The sequence below is a fragment of the Macaca fascicularis genome, chromosome 1 (assembly GCF_037993035.2).
Source record: "Macaca fascicularis isolate 582-1 chromosome 1, T2T-MFA8v1.1".
Lineage (NCBI taxonomy): Eukaryota > Metazoa > Chordata > Mammalia > Primates > Cercopithecidae > Macaca > Macaca fascicularis.
In genome coordinates, this window is record NC_088375.1 from 175,068,690 (window position 1) to 175,083,671 (window position 14,982).

The window sequence follows — 14,982 nt, forward strand, 5'->3', positions numbered from 1 at the left end:
ATCAAAATATAGACAGAAATGAAGTCAAGAGCATAGCTGGGATCATCTTGGAAGAGATGGCAAAGACAGAAGAGGGCCAGGAAGCTAGCTATGATAAACATTAATGTTAATGGTCAAGAAAAAAACTCTAAACTCAAGAAAAGCAGGTTAGGAAGGAGGAATCAGAGATGTAGGAAGAAAACAGAGGGGGTGACATTCCAGAAAGTCAAGGAAAAAGAATGTTAAAAGGAGGAAAAAGTGATCAATGAAGTCCCATGCTGCTGAGAACTCAAGAAAGGGGAATAAAAAAACATCCTATGGACTTAGCAAAATAGAGGTCACTGATAAGCTTAATATGAAATGTTTCAGAGGGCTGATGGTGACAGAATTCAAACTGGAGTGGGCAAGGAAGGAGTAGGAAGCGGGGAAGTAGAGACCAAGAGTATAGGCGATACTTTGGAGAAACTACACTCTAAAGAGAAGGAGAAATACAGGGAAGTAGCTGGAAGTGGGTATGAAGTTATGCGAAAAGAGGCGGGATTTAAATCCAGTTCTGACTCCACCACTGAATTCTGTAAGTTGCTGCTTCTGAACCACCCTATACTGTTGTTTCTCTGAGTCTGCATGCTGATCCACAAATTCTTCCTTCTTTTTATTATGATTTGCAACAGAAGCTACTCAAATGAAGTTCATCTATAGAGGAAAGTTCTGGAAGTTTTGAGTATGTCATTGCAAAAGCAAATATTCACTAAGTTTGTGTTACACACTAAAATGTTCACATATAGACATTCCAGTGATCTGCTTTCATCCTATTAATGACTGTAAAATGAAGTAAGTAGGGTAGTAGAATTGTAATTTACAGATGAAGAATCTAGTAGTCATTGAGACATTCAGGGTAGAAGAGATACAAGAACCCAAGGCCTCTAATTCCCAGTCCCTGTCCTTGCTATTCCTCCATGCTTTCCATAAGAAGGCAGGCAGGGTATGAATGACTGACGTCTGCAGCTTGAACCCAGATCAGCCACCACCAAAACTTCCTCCTCTTACAATCATTAGTAGTAATAATAGTAGTTGACATGGTTTGGCTGTGTCCCCATGAAATCTCATCTTGAATTGTAGTTCCCATAATCCCCATGTGTTATGGGAGGTACCTGATGGGAGGCAACTGAATTATGGCGGTGGTTACCCTCATGCTGTTCTTGTGATAGTGACTTCTCACGAGATCTGATGGTTTCATAAGGGGCTTTTCCTCCTTTTGCTCAGCACTTCTCTCTTTTGCTGCCATGTGAAGAAGGATGTGTTTGTTTCCCTTTCCACCATGATTGTAAGTTTCCTGATGCCTCCCCAGCCCAAAGAACTGTGAGTCAATTAAACCGCTTTCCTTTATAAATTACCTAGTCTAAGGTATTTCTTCACAGCAGTGCAAGAATGGACTGATAGAGTAGTAGTGGTCATCATCATTGTCATAATTCAGTTTACAAAGCCCCGTCAAATATATTACCTCTTCTAAACTCAAAATAAATCCTGAGAGGTGTCTCGGGCTGACTCGCCATTACTATCCTATGTTACAATGAGGAAAATGGGTTTCACACAATGATACACGTTGGAGCTGAGATTTGAATCCAGGTCTCCAAACTATAAATCTAGTGTTATTTTCTTTGGCTTAGTGGTTTATAAATGCTTAATCCCTTTAAGAAAATATTGACTGTTAGGGCCCCCTTCACAGAAATACACGCAGAATTATGTAATCAGCAAAACAGTACATAATTTCAAGAGGTTCATTGATGATCTGAAATTAGGAATCCCTTTTCTAGGTTATATGGTCTCTATGCCAACTAATATGCTAGTTGATAGGGTTATGTGACATAATCCCTCTCAACGGTAATTGTAATTAATGACTAATTGCAAGGGCAATGTAACTAAAGACTCCTAAAAGGGAATGCCTATGAAGCTTTTCTCAAACTCCTTGTCAAGATCAGTCCTCCTTTTCTACACACCCTGATAACGCACTACTTATATTTTAGTACAGTATGCATTTATTCTGCTCTGTGTAGGTGTGCTGATCCTATCAGAATGTAAGTCACTTAGTGGAATGGAAATGTCTAATATACTAACTACAACCATCATTTATTTATTCATTTTTTATTATACTTTAAGTTCTAGGGGACATGTGCACAACGTGCAGGTTTGTTACATATGTATACATGTGCCATGTTGGTGTGCTGCACCCATTAACTCATCATTTACATTAGGTATTTCTCCTAATGCTTTCCCTCTCCCATTCCCTCACCCCATGACAGGCCCCAGTGTGTGATGTTCCCCAACAATTACTTTTATCATTACCATTTTTTAGTTGAACACCTATTACAGCTTGACTCTTAATCATCACTCTGTGTCACTCACTATTCTAATTCATTTAATTTTCTCAACAACCTCATGAAATGTTTACTATTATTCCCTTTACAGTGAGGTACTAAGGCACAGAGGTTAAGTAAATAGCCCAGACACACAAAGTGAATAAGGGGCAAAGCTGAGGCAAAGGCAATTTGGCTTCAGAGTCTATTAGCGGCCACCTTAGACTATCTCTCTTTTGTCCTGTGCTAGCTACCTAGGTTTCTCTGATAATTCTATAAAAAGTATCTTACTTTACTTAAACTGCCTGACAACTAAGCATTATCAGCATGAAAATTCATTCATTTATTATTGTTTTAAAGTTTTTATTTCAAAATAATTTTAGATTTACACAAGTTACAAAAATGGTAGACAGAGTTCGCTTTTACTCATCACCTAAGAAATTACCATAAATAACAATACTATTAATCTCTATTTGAATTTCAGCAGTTTTCCTCCACCAATGTCCTTTTTCTGGTCCAGAGTTGAATCCATGATTATATATTGCTTATAGCTGTGGTACCTCCCTAAGTCTCCTCCAATCTAGGACAGTTCTTCAGTATTTAAGTTTCTTAATTTTCCTTTGGAGCAAACTGGCTAATAGCTTTGTGGGATGTCAATCGAGGTTTGCCTGATGCTTCCCATGTTTACATTGAGTTTAATCATTTTGGGCAAGAACATGGCAGAAATGATGTTGTATCCTTATCGGTGCATCACAAAAGGAGATACGTGACATCACAACATGTTATTGCTGGTGTTGTTAACTTTCGTCACTTGGGTAAGGTGGTGTCTGCCATACTTAGATACTACTGGAAAGTTATTATTTTCCTCTTCATCTTAATTAGTATCTTGTGCTGAAATCCTCTGGGTTTATGAAAATATCCTGTTTCCCACTTTTACTCACTAATTTTAGCATCCATTTATGATTCTTGCCTACAACATTTATCTGTGTAGTGTTTACCTAATGATGATTTTCTATTTCCATGATTTCTTCTACATTTATTAATTGTAAGGCTACTGTCCTGACAGTGAAGAGGAAGACCTGTCATTTCTTCCTCGTTTATTTCCTTCTTCAGTAATTTACTTATGGAGTTATTTACTTATGGACTTATTTTATGCTATTACTGTTTATTTTATCCTAAATAGGCCACTGAGAGATTCTTAAAGCTGGTTCCAATGTACTTTAACAATCCCTTGTTGAGTAACTTCTTTCTTTCTGGCACCATAATTTTACTGCCCCAGCACAGACTCAGCCATCTTTCTAAGAAGTCCTGATTACTTTTATTGGAGAAATGGGAGGGAGAATGGTACTTAGAATCCAGTACCTGTGAGCTAGGTACACACATTGCTACTATCGGGCCATTGCTTCCAGGCCATCTCAGCAGACAGAGCTAGGGAGTATATGCATGTATATTCATGCATGAATATACGTATCTATATTTACTTATATTTATATCCAGCTGTGTGTTTGTGTGTGTGTGTGTGTATATATATGTGTGTGTGTGTATATATATATATATAAAAAATGTAAAATCATAAGTTGATACTGACACCATAAGGTTCATTCTAACCTTTTCCTTTTCCCATTTGTGAGGAACCTGGCTCTCATTATCCACAATATATTGATTTCTTCGCTCAACTGTAGCATACACATAAAGAGTTGTCACTATAGCTAACATATATACCTATGAAAAACAAATTTACCAATTAGAATATAATATTTATGGATGGTTGTTTTTTTCTTTAGCCATATGGCATATAGTTAAAATATTATTTCCCAAAGTTACTTAGGTTCTGTTCTTTTCTTTTCCCAACCCCGTTTGTAATACAGGAGTTTCAGTTTTTACTGTGTGCATTTCATTTTGCCCACGCCAGCATACACACATATCCTGGCTATCTATCTATCATCTATTTATCGGGGTATCAGGGACATGAGGCATCACAATGATTCTAAGAGTTATAGTTATATAAAAAGGTATACTCAGAGAAGTGTCATTTCTTCCTACTACCATGGTTCCATTCCCACATTCTTTCTACCCTATTCCTACCTACCCCCTGTAGGTAACTAATCTTATTATTTTCTGGTTTAAACTTCCTATTTTTTTTTTTTTTTTTGAGATGGAGTCTCACTTATTGCCCAGGCTGGAGTGCAATGGCGCAATCTCTGCTCACTGCAACCTCCAACTCCTGAGTTTGAGCAATTCTCCTGCCTCAACCTCCCGAGCCGCTGGATTATAGCCACATACCACCACGTCCAGCTAACTTTTGTATTTTTAGTAGAGATGGGGTTTCACCATGTTGGCCAGGCTGGTCTGGAACTCTGACCTCATGATCTGCCTGCCTCGGCCTCCCAAGGCCGATTAGGATTACAGGATTACAGGAGTGAGTCACCGCGCCTAGCCACTTCCTGTATGTCTTTTGCAAAAATGAATAGATACACATTTATTTTCTTATGTCTTTCTTTTCACATGAAAGGGAGTATATTGTAAATACTTTTTTGCACTTGGCTTGCTTCAAAATATTCTAGAAATCACTCCGTATCAGTTATTATCTTCAGTTTTACAGATGAAGAGACAGGCATAAAGAGGTTAAGTAACTAGCTTAAGGTCCTATATCTATTAAGGAGTAAGGCTGGGATGTGAAACTAAGAAGTTTTGACTCCAGACATGGTCCTCCTTCTACATCAGAGTTTCTTATCCATAGTCCCTGGGTATATCCTTGGGGAATCTCTAGGTTCTCTAAGTTCTCTTACATTATTTAAAGAATTAATACATGGACCTTCTGGATCATCCAGATGACTATCTTTCAAGCACTAAAGGCATTTTCATTGTCTGTAGGACCTGAAAATCACCCAACTGCCCAACATAAATGCTCTCAATGAAGTCACACAAGGAAAGCTTTAGATGGAACAGAGACAGCAGTTACCTGGCTGTGGCTTTTACTTGTAGTTCTGGAAAAGCAGCATGGCCTTCTACCATGTGGTCGATCTGAAAAATAAGAGATATGGGTCAATTTTATAGCTTCTCTAATTTATGTAGAAGAAAAATTTATATTAAAATGAGTATGTTTCTTTCAACTCTTTGTCCATACGGGATCCAAGAACATTAAAATGCCAATGTAGCAAGAGTGCCTCAGCTAAAAGAAATTTAGCTTTGATTAACCTAGTGCTAGCCTCTTAAATATATAAAACAAAGAAGTTTAGAGAGAAGAGCAAAAGGAAATGAAATTCCCAAGGCTAAACTGGTAGCAGTAGGTTAGCATCAGGTCCAAGAATGGGGAGTAAGGAAGAAAGGGTAACTTATGTCAAATGGTGGGGGGTCTGAGTGTTAAAAGCACTAATCTTTTCTGGATCACATCATTTCCCCTTCTTGATCCAGGCTGTCATCCCTGGGCAATGTCAAACTTCGAATTACTCACTGTGTCTTACTAATGGAGAAGCTGAATGAAAGAGACTATGATGAGGGTTTTTGAGAAAACCCTCATTAAAAAAATTTTTTTTGAAACCCTCAGTTAAAAAAAAAATGAGATGCCCCAGAGCTGTCAGGAGAAACTCTCCTGACTGAACAATTGTCACATGGGAAACACAGCTCTCCAACGACAGAAATGTCTGAGCTCTGCAGACAATCATCCTCTCATTTGAAATCCCAGGTCTAGGATCTTATTCCTTAATCCACTTGGTGGCTGTAAACAAAATAGCACAAAATACGTATCAGGGACAGAAATGTTTCTCCATGCAGTTACTCTGCTTGCCATCACACACCCAAGCAACACTGTGCTTGAGTTCCTGAACCTCATCTATGTATTTTCTGAAAGTTTACTTGAGTTTCTAGGATGCTAAAACAACCATTCTGATAGATTTATTTTCATTCCAACTAGGAAAAGACTTGCTTTTTTGGCTGCACAGGGATAGGCTCTCTGAGCACGTTTCCTGAGAGCTAGGGCTGTGTAAAGAACAAGATAATTTGTTCAGGAGCCACAGAGGCCAGGGTTGGGTTCTGGCTCTGAATCTCACTAGCTGAGTGACTTTGTGCAAGTCACTAAACTGTTTTGAGCCTCCATGGCCTCCTTTTAAACAGGATTTCTAGGAAGCTAAGTGGGTCTACTTGATATGGTTTGTCTATGTCCCCACCAAAATCTCATCTTGAATTGTAGCTCTCATAAATCTCACATGTTGTGGGAGGGACCCAGTGGGAGACAACTGAATCATGGGGGCAGTTTCCCCCATACTGTTCTCGTGGTAGTGAGTAAGTCTCATGAGATCTGATGGCTTTATAAGGGGTTTCCTCTTTCACTTGGCTCTCATTCTCTCTTGTCTGCCGCCATGTAAGATGTGCCTTTCACCTTCTGCCATGATTGTGAGGCCTCCCCGGCCATGTGGAACTATGAGTCCATTAAACCTCTTTTCTGCATAAATTACCCAGTCTCAGGTATGTCTTTATCAGCAGCATGAAAGCGGACTAATACACTACTATAGTGCCAACAGTAGTATAAATGATATCATGTGAAATATACTGACTCATTTCCCATACATCAGTACTAACTTAAGCATTGTACACACATTACTCTACTTCATTTATTCCTTACAGCACTCCTATGAGGAAGATACTATTCTTCATTATGGAGATGAGGAAACTGAGATCAAAGAGATTTAACATCTTGCCCAATGTCACAGAAAATTAATGACAAATCTAGGTCTCAAACTGAGGTCTCTATATTTTAAGACCTTGTTCTTAATCACCATGTCATATTGTCTACTGAACTTCCAGGTATAAGTTGTTGAATACCACTGGTGCAGTTTTTGTGGAAATGTTTCAAAATGATATAAAATACATGGGTCATTTCAATGAAAAAGAAAAAACAAACACGCAGTTATTGAATATTTATCTCCTTCGGGTTCAACTCTGCATTACTGTGATGAAGCATATCCTCATCACACTCTGGATCCCCTGAGTTTGCAATCCATTGCGAGCACCAAGATAAACTCACTGGGAACAGTAATGGATAATTAAAGGCATTACTTGATTTGATGCTAATTTTTATGGGAAGTGCTTTAGGAGTTCAGAGAAGAGAGATTTAAATGAGCTTCCAGGAGTAAGCTAGAACCTAGCAGCATGTGTGGTGTAAGCATGAATGCAGTTATTTAGTATTTACTAAATGCCTAATGTGCTGCCAGGAACTGTGCACCTATGTTCTGGAGATACACTGAAAAATAAGAAATAGTTATGATGCATAGTAGCATAAAGCGAGAGATCAATCATTTGGCAATTATTATATGGTTGGAGTAGGCGAAGCTTCAGCTGAAAGGCCAAAAATAGGTAGAGTTTGGAGGAGTAAAGGGCTAGAGGCAAGGCACGACCGAAAGGAGGCTGGTTAGTAGAGACATGAAGATGGAAAGACATATATGATTTGAATGGTAAGGGACTGGTTTAGCCTCATGCTTGGATATCATGGGTGGTCAATAAAGGTTTGTGGAATAAATGTGGGACGAGTGAACCACAGGAAAGGCATAGATAGCACCATGTACTTCTCCTTGGTGGCACTTACCACACTTTGCATTTGTATCTATTTGTGCTGGGCATACATTGGTCATAGGATTACTGTATGTTAAATTACAGAATTAGTAAACTGGTGAAAATATGGATGAACAAAGAAGGCTAACGCAGACAGTGTGTCTTGAATGTCATAAGCGTTTATACTCTTATTAAAGGTCATAAAAATTATTCTGATTTGGAGAGAAAAATGATGAAAAGTTAAGAAAAATGTGGTAATGTATGAAGGACAGGGAGATGACTAGGCATGGAGAACAGGAAATGCAGACAAAGATCACAGGCTGTCAATGGGAATATAAGGCACAAATATTTTCTATCCTTGCTCTACTGTAGCATCTATCAAGTTGTTTTACAATCCTTAGTTATATGTCTGTCTCCTACCCTATACTCTGAGCTCTTTCAAAGCAAGAGTATCATTATTTTCCACTCCTCAGAATCAGAGCAATGCCTGACATCTGTAATAAATAAATGAATGAGCCATATTTTGTAACAATTAAAAACGCTGACCAAAATACAGGAAATAGTTCTCTGAAGACACTGGAAAGTGGCCAAAACCAGGTAGAAACTGGAACGGAATAGACACAAGGAAGGAAAAAACAGTACCTTGTACATTTCCTGATTTTATACATTTTTGCCCATGGGTGGACCCCAGTCAGTGCCATGCAAGGTAACTAATACTTAGACAGAAATACACAGTCTTTCTGATTAAGAAATGAGAGGTTAGAGTTCAAGGCAACCATAGTAGCTACAAAGTAAGTCGTGGAGGGGATGCCAGAAAGAGAGAGCCATAGAAAGGGAATGCAACACTGTGCCTATAAATGCTACCCTAATTTCTGGATAATCTCCCAATTACATGTGCATGGAAACACCATAAGTAGTCCAGCTAAGGGTAAAATAATGCAACAGAGATTTTAGGACATGTTCATCACAGGAGAGTAATGAAACTTGAAGTTTGAGTTCAGCCAAATAAACTGCCTGCTAAACCAAAAAATCAATACTCAAAAGAGAAATAGAAATAATACAATGTGTCTAGAATATATCAATCACAATGTCCAAATTATGACCCCAAATCATTGTACATATTGAAGAATAGGAAAATGTAATCCATACCTAAGAGAAAAGCCACTTAGTGAACACTAAATCTGAGGTGACACAGGTGTTAGAAGATAAGAATTTTAAAGTACGTAATTTAACAATGCTTAAAGATGAAAAGAAAATATTCTCATAGTTATTAAACAGAGAGGAAATAGCAAAGAAAGAAACTATTAAAAATGGAAATGTAATTGTATTGATTAAATATAATATCTGAAATAAATATATAGTAGATGGGCCTAAGAGCTGATTGGAGATGACAAACAACAGTGTCTGCAGTGAGAAGGAGACTTAGACTGGGAGACTTAGAGAGAAAAGAGAAAGAATATACACTGAAAAAATTGACACCCCGAGTCTCTCAGGTGCACGGGAGACAATAGCCAAAGGTACCATATATGTGGAACTGGAGTCACAGTAAGAGGGAAGAGAGTGAGGAGAAGAAACAAACAAAAAAATTTAAATGCTGAAAATTTCCCAAACTTGGTGAAAGGAATCAACTTACAAATTGAAGAAAGATGAATCCAAAGAAGACCACACCATACCATAATGAAAGCCAAAGATTAAGAGGAAATTTGAAAGCAGCCAGAGGAAAAAAATGACATATTATACAAAGGGGAAGAATGACAAAAATAATGGTTGACATCTTATAATGTCAGAATACAAAATACTGACATTTTTAGGTGTTGATGGAAAAAAAAAACCTGTAAACCAAGAATTCTATATTGAGCAAAAATATCTTTCAAGGGAGCATATAAAATAAATGCATTGAAAAAAAATGAAGAGAATGCCTTTTGCCAGTTGACCTGCACTGTAAGACATGCTAAGACAAGTTCTTTAGGCTTGGGAAAAGATATCACCCGGAAACTTAAATTTTCAGAAAGAAAGGAATAGCAAAGAGATTATGTTTTATTTCTCAGAATTTCTTTAAAACATTTATGTCTCTTTGACATGAACTAAACTGTGTTCACCTCAAATTCATATATTGAAGCCTCAGTCCCCAATGTGACTGTATTTAGAGACAGGGCTTTTATGGTGGTAATTAAGCTTAAACAGGTCATAACATTGGGGCCTTAGTCTGATATAACTGGTATTCTTATAAGAAAAGGAAGGAATACAATCATTTTCTCTTCATATACACATACTGAGAAAAGGCCATGTGAGGTCACAGAAGGCAGCCATCTACAACGTAGGAAGGGAGCCCTCACCAGAAACTGCATTTGCCAGTACCTTGATCACAGACTTTTAGCCTCCAAAATTGTAAGGAAATAAATGTCTGTTGTTTAAGCCACCCAGCCTGTGGTATTTTGTTATGGTAGTCAGTAGACTACTGTGGTAGCCAGAGTAGACTAATACATTGTTTAAAGCAAACAATATGACAACTATTCATATCAACCCAACTATTTCATTGTTGGGTTTATAGCATATGTAGATATCACACACAAAACTACAGCCTATAGAGCTGGGATAGGAGTGGTAAGTAGAACTATACAGTTGAAGAGTATTTATACCTTTCATGAAGTATCATAATATGCATTCAAAGTAGGCTGAAAAGTTTAGGATATTTATTATAATTACTAAAGCAACCATTAAAAAATAAAGCAAAAAGATGTGTAAAAACCCAAGACACCAATAGATAACTTAAAATTGAATTCTTAAAATTGAAAAATAGTCATTTAATCCAAAAGAACTCAGGAAGGAAAGACAGAAGTGATGACAGAAAACAAGTAACAAAACGAAAGATCTAAATCAAATCGTATTTATCTTTATGTAAAGTATCTAAACAATCCAAGTAAAATTCAGAGATCACAAAACTGAAAAGCAAGACTCAACTATATGCTGTGTACAAAAAATACACTTTACATAGACCAGGATAAGAACAGTGCCATAGGTGGTTTGCCCAACAGTGCTAGGAGTGGAAGAAGGAAGGAAAGGGAAGGGGAAGGGGTAGGGGAAGGGGAAGGGGAAGGGGTAGGGGAAGGGGAAGGGGAAAGGGAAGGCAGGGGAAGGGGAAGGCAAGGGAAAGGAAAGGAAAGGAAAGCAAAGGAAAGCAAAGGAAAGGAAAGGGAGAGAGATGGATTGGCAACATATTTTGGAGGTGGAACCCTTAGGGCTTACTGATGAGTTAGATGTGAGGAGAGAGGGGAAAGGAACAGTGAAGAATTAATCCTAATTTTTTATTTTATTTTTTGGCTTTAATAAAAATATAAATGATGGTACTCTTTATTAAGATGAAGGAAGATAATGGAGGATCAACTTTGGGAATCAGTTACTACCATCAGAAAACATAGTAATTCTTGACTCCTTCCTCCCTCTGACTCAATAACATTGAACCCACCTTCACCCATTGATAGCAATGCTACACTCCTCAAGCCTTGGTCTCTCTCTTTTTTGCACACTTCACACTTAATCCATCAGGGTGTGAAGGTCAAGGTCAAGGTTTGAAGGTGGCTCTACCTTCAAAATATATCCAAAATCTAACCATTCTTTACCAGCTCCATGCCATCATCCTCCTCACTCAGCTGGCTTACTACAATAGCCTCTTTCTGACTTCTATGCTTCTCTCCCTCTGCTTCCACTCCACAGTTAACAATCAACACAGTAGGCAGCAGTAAGAATGATTCTTTGAAAACCTGTCATATCACATCACTCCTCCGCTCATTATTCTCCAATGGTTTGCATTTCACTCAGGGTAAAAACTATTACTGTGGCCAATAATGTAGACCCTATCACCTCTCTGAATTTGTTCCCTGCAACTCTCATTTTGGTTCACTCTGCCCTACCCATTGTGACCTTCTTGCTATTCCCATAACACCCCATGCAAGCAACCCTCTCAGAATCTTTACACTGGTTGTTCCCTTGACCTGGTATATTCTTCCCCTAGGTTTCAAAATAGCTAAATTCTTTCCTTTCTTCATTCTTTGTTCAACTGTCACATCAGTGAGGTCTACCCTGACCACACTGTTTAAAACTACAACCATCCCATCTGAACTCACAAGCTTCCTCCTCTATTTGCCTTAATAACTTATACCATAAAGTGGAATTTATTTATTTGCTATGTATTATCTGTCTCCTCCTGTTAGAATGTAAGCTTGAGAAGGGTACAGGAGTCTTGGTGGAGTGCAGGAGGGTGCAGAAGAGGTTGTTTTACTCACTGCTACTTTCTCACTCAGAACAGTACCTTAAACATAGTAAGCACTCTGTAAATAATGGCTGTATAAATAAACATCACTCTAAAGAATTCAGACTTTATTATAATGAAAACTGAAGAGCTATCACAAGTGACAGACTCATAACTGTGTTTCAGAAAGACTTTTATAGCTACAATGCAAGAGAGGGATTAGAGGGGGAAAGATTAGAGGCAAGAAGCCAATTAGGAAGTTGTGTAGCAATCCAGGTGGGCATACAAAAAATAAGCAAAAGCCAGGGCAGGAGAAGGGAACAGGGAGGCATTTGTTTTTGCAGAGTTAGTCTTTGTATCCGCGAAGTCATTCTAATTAGCAGATGTGAAATGCTGGGGACACACCTACATCTGTACATAGATCCTGTCAATGCTAATTGACCTTTGGCTATTGTCTCCCATGCCCCTGAAAGACTCAAAGTGTTAATTTTTTTCAATGTATATTCTCATTCATATTTTCTCTCTCTCTTTCTCTGATTCTCCCAGTCTATGTCTCATTCTCACTGCAGACACTTTTGTTTGTCATCTCCAATCAGTTCTTAGGCCCATCTACTATATATTTATTTCAGATATTGTATTTAATTACTTTGTCCCACGGCCTTACAAAGCTTGCCAACTGTATTTGTTTCAAGACACTTAAAAGAGAATGTCATGTTAAGTGACAACAGTTGATTCTCAAGAGAGTCTACAAGAGGACTGAAAGAAAAACTCAGAAATGCACCGCCACAAAAGTCAGATTCAGTTTTGGAAAGATCTTGGGCCTCTGGTGGCCAACTTGGGTTTGCACTGTAGCTCTCCTACTTATAACTGTCAGATTTTGATCAAATTACCTTGCCATTCTCAGCTATTTCTTCATCAGTAAAACTAATATAACAACACTGACCATATACACATACAGTGAAGATCAGATGAAATACCAAATCCTAATGGGCCCAAAAGTATTTAGTAGATAATAGGTATTCAGTATTAACCTCTATTTTTCCAATAGGCTTAGCAATTGTACCATCTATTTTTATGTCCTACAATAAATTATAATGATCAGTTCTGTATCGAATTTTCTTATTTGATGATGAACGACTAGAGTGACCACATTCTTGGCTGGCCCAGTGGAATCACTCAGGAAATCTCTGTAACGTGATGGAAGGAGTGAATGAATGAAGGGATGAAATCATTATCTCCATAACCTGTACTACACTGTGCACACTGCAAGTCATTCATACACCCATTTATAGCAGAATGCCTTCCATAGGTGACCTCCTGAGGCTAGTCCCAGTCTTGGCAATGACGCAGGAGGCAGATAGACCCTCACAATGTACACATCCTAAAATCCCAAGAGCACATAGTAACTTGTTGCATTGTGACCCTGTGACTCAATCCAAGTCCAATTGTTCCAGAAAGGCAGTGCCACCATAGCAGTGGCTTAGGAACTTGTCTTAGCCTTCCTTACCTAATGCCATCCCCCAAAAAAATGACTCCATGTGAGACAAAGAAGAGCACTTGGAAAGGGTGATGGCCAAGGTCCAGTTGGAAATAAGCTTTGGTATCTGGATGTAGGAACTGCACGGGGTCAGTGTTCTGTGGACAAAGTCTGTGGAAAACGCAATGCTTTTTCGCATAACTATTCTGAAGAGAATATCGGCAAGCATGAGACAAGCCTTGATGTGTGATGAAACTAAAATCAATCATCCTTAGGAAGGGAGCATGTGCTTTTCTAAGAGGTAAATATCAAAAGATCCTGTCCTATTTCTTTTCCTTCATCCTGAGGATAACAAGAGGAAGATTTTTTAAAAAATACAAATCTATTCACATACTTAGAATGAAATCCTTGCTTTGTAATGGAAGATCTGCATTTAATTGCAAAAATGAGATAAAATATCTTTTTTTCAAATCTATGGTTTTTAATATATTTTTCATTTATTTTCCTTTTTTCTCTTGCTTCCTCCCCTTTAATTTCCTTTTTCTCTCTTTTCTCACTTCACATCTCTTATGCTTTAGGTGGTGTATTTATGACTGTGTGGCATTGTTGAAACCATGGACAATGTACTACTGGAGCAGACAACTTCAGATGTGGCTTATTAGAGAAGATGTGCATATGCAACAAGGAATAAAAATGATGCAACTTTCTCTTATCATGTCCTATGTGACAATGATGTATTCCAGGGATTGGAATTTACAAGAGAATAAACAAGAATTAGTAAATGGTAAGGAAAGGTGAATAGTAAATAAACCATATTAAAAGGCCATCGATGGTGGGTGAGGAGACTCTCCAGGCTGTGATTGCTACCATTAGTCACTTAACTATAAAATATGGATAATGACTGTATCTATAGGTATAGTCATAGGACTTTTCAGAGTATTAATTAGATAATACACAAAAAGTTCTTGGAATTCAGATCAGAAACAAGCCTTCAAAATAACATTAGACACTGTAATTATGAATATCATTCAAAGTTTAATGGAATTATGTGTATAAATCCCTCTCACAAAAAATACTCAGTAAGCTACAATTATTACAATTAATATTACCATCATTATAAAATTTTTAAATCTGTGTTATAACTGACATCTGTCTCTCTTTGCATGTCCTCTTTGGACTGATAATGGACAATGCAATTTGCTCTTGATTCAAATTTTGCCCCATTGTGCTAGATTTTGGATTTCCTAAGATTTCACTCTCTGTAACCTATGAGTCAATCAAGCTGCATGCCTATGTCCAATGAAACTATGCATGTAGAGTTTCCCAAAATGGAGCTCCAAATGCAGTTTGACAGGTTGATGGTGCAATACTAATGA

The 14,982-nt window shown here is 37.9% G+C and overlaps 1 protein-coding gene and 1 long non-coding RNA gene across 32 annotated transcripts in view; one reads left to right on the plus strand and one right to left on the minus strand.

The window, feature by feature from the left end:
- LOC123568601 (uncharacterized) overlaps window positions 1-14,303 on the plus strand; it is a 107,050-nt gene extending 92,747 nt beyond the window's left edge. For both annotated transcript variants that reach the window (XR_012419598.1, XR_006691982.3), the window contains exon 3: window positions 14,185-14,303. This is a non-coding gene — a long non-coding RNA (uncharacterized lncRNA). The remainder of the gene's footprint in view (window positions 1-14,184) is intronic.
- FGGY (FGGY carbohydrate kinase domain containing) overlaps window positions 1-14,982 on the minus strand; it is a 452,310-nt gene that overhangs the window by 125,371 nt on the left and 311,957 nt on the right. For all 30 annotated transcript variants that reach the window (XM_074005584.1, XM_065521686.2, XM_065521719.2 and 27 more), the window contains one exon: window positions 5,296-5,357. In XM_074005584.1, coding sequence (XP_073861685.1) covers window positions 5,296-5,357 — 62 coding nt within the window. The remainder of the gene's footprint in view (window positions 1-5,295; window positions 5,358-14,982) is intronic.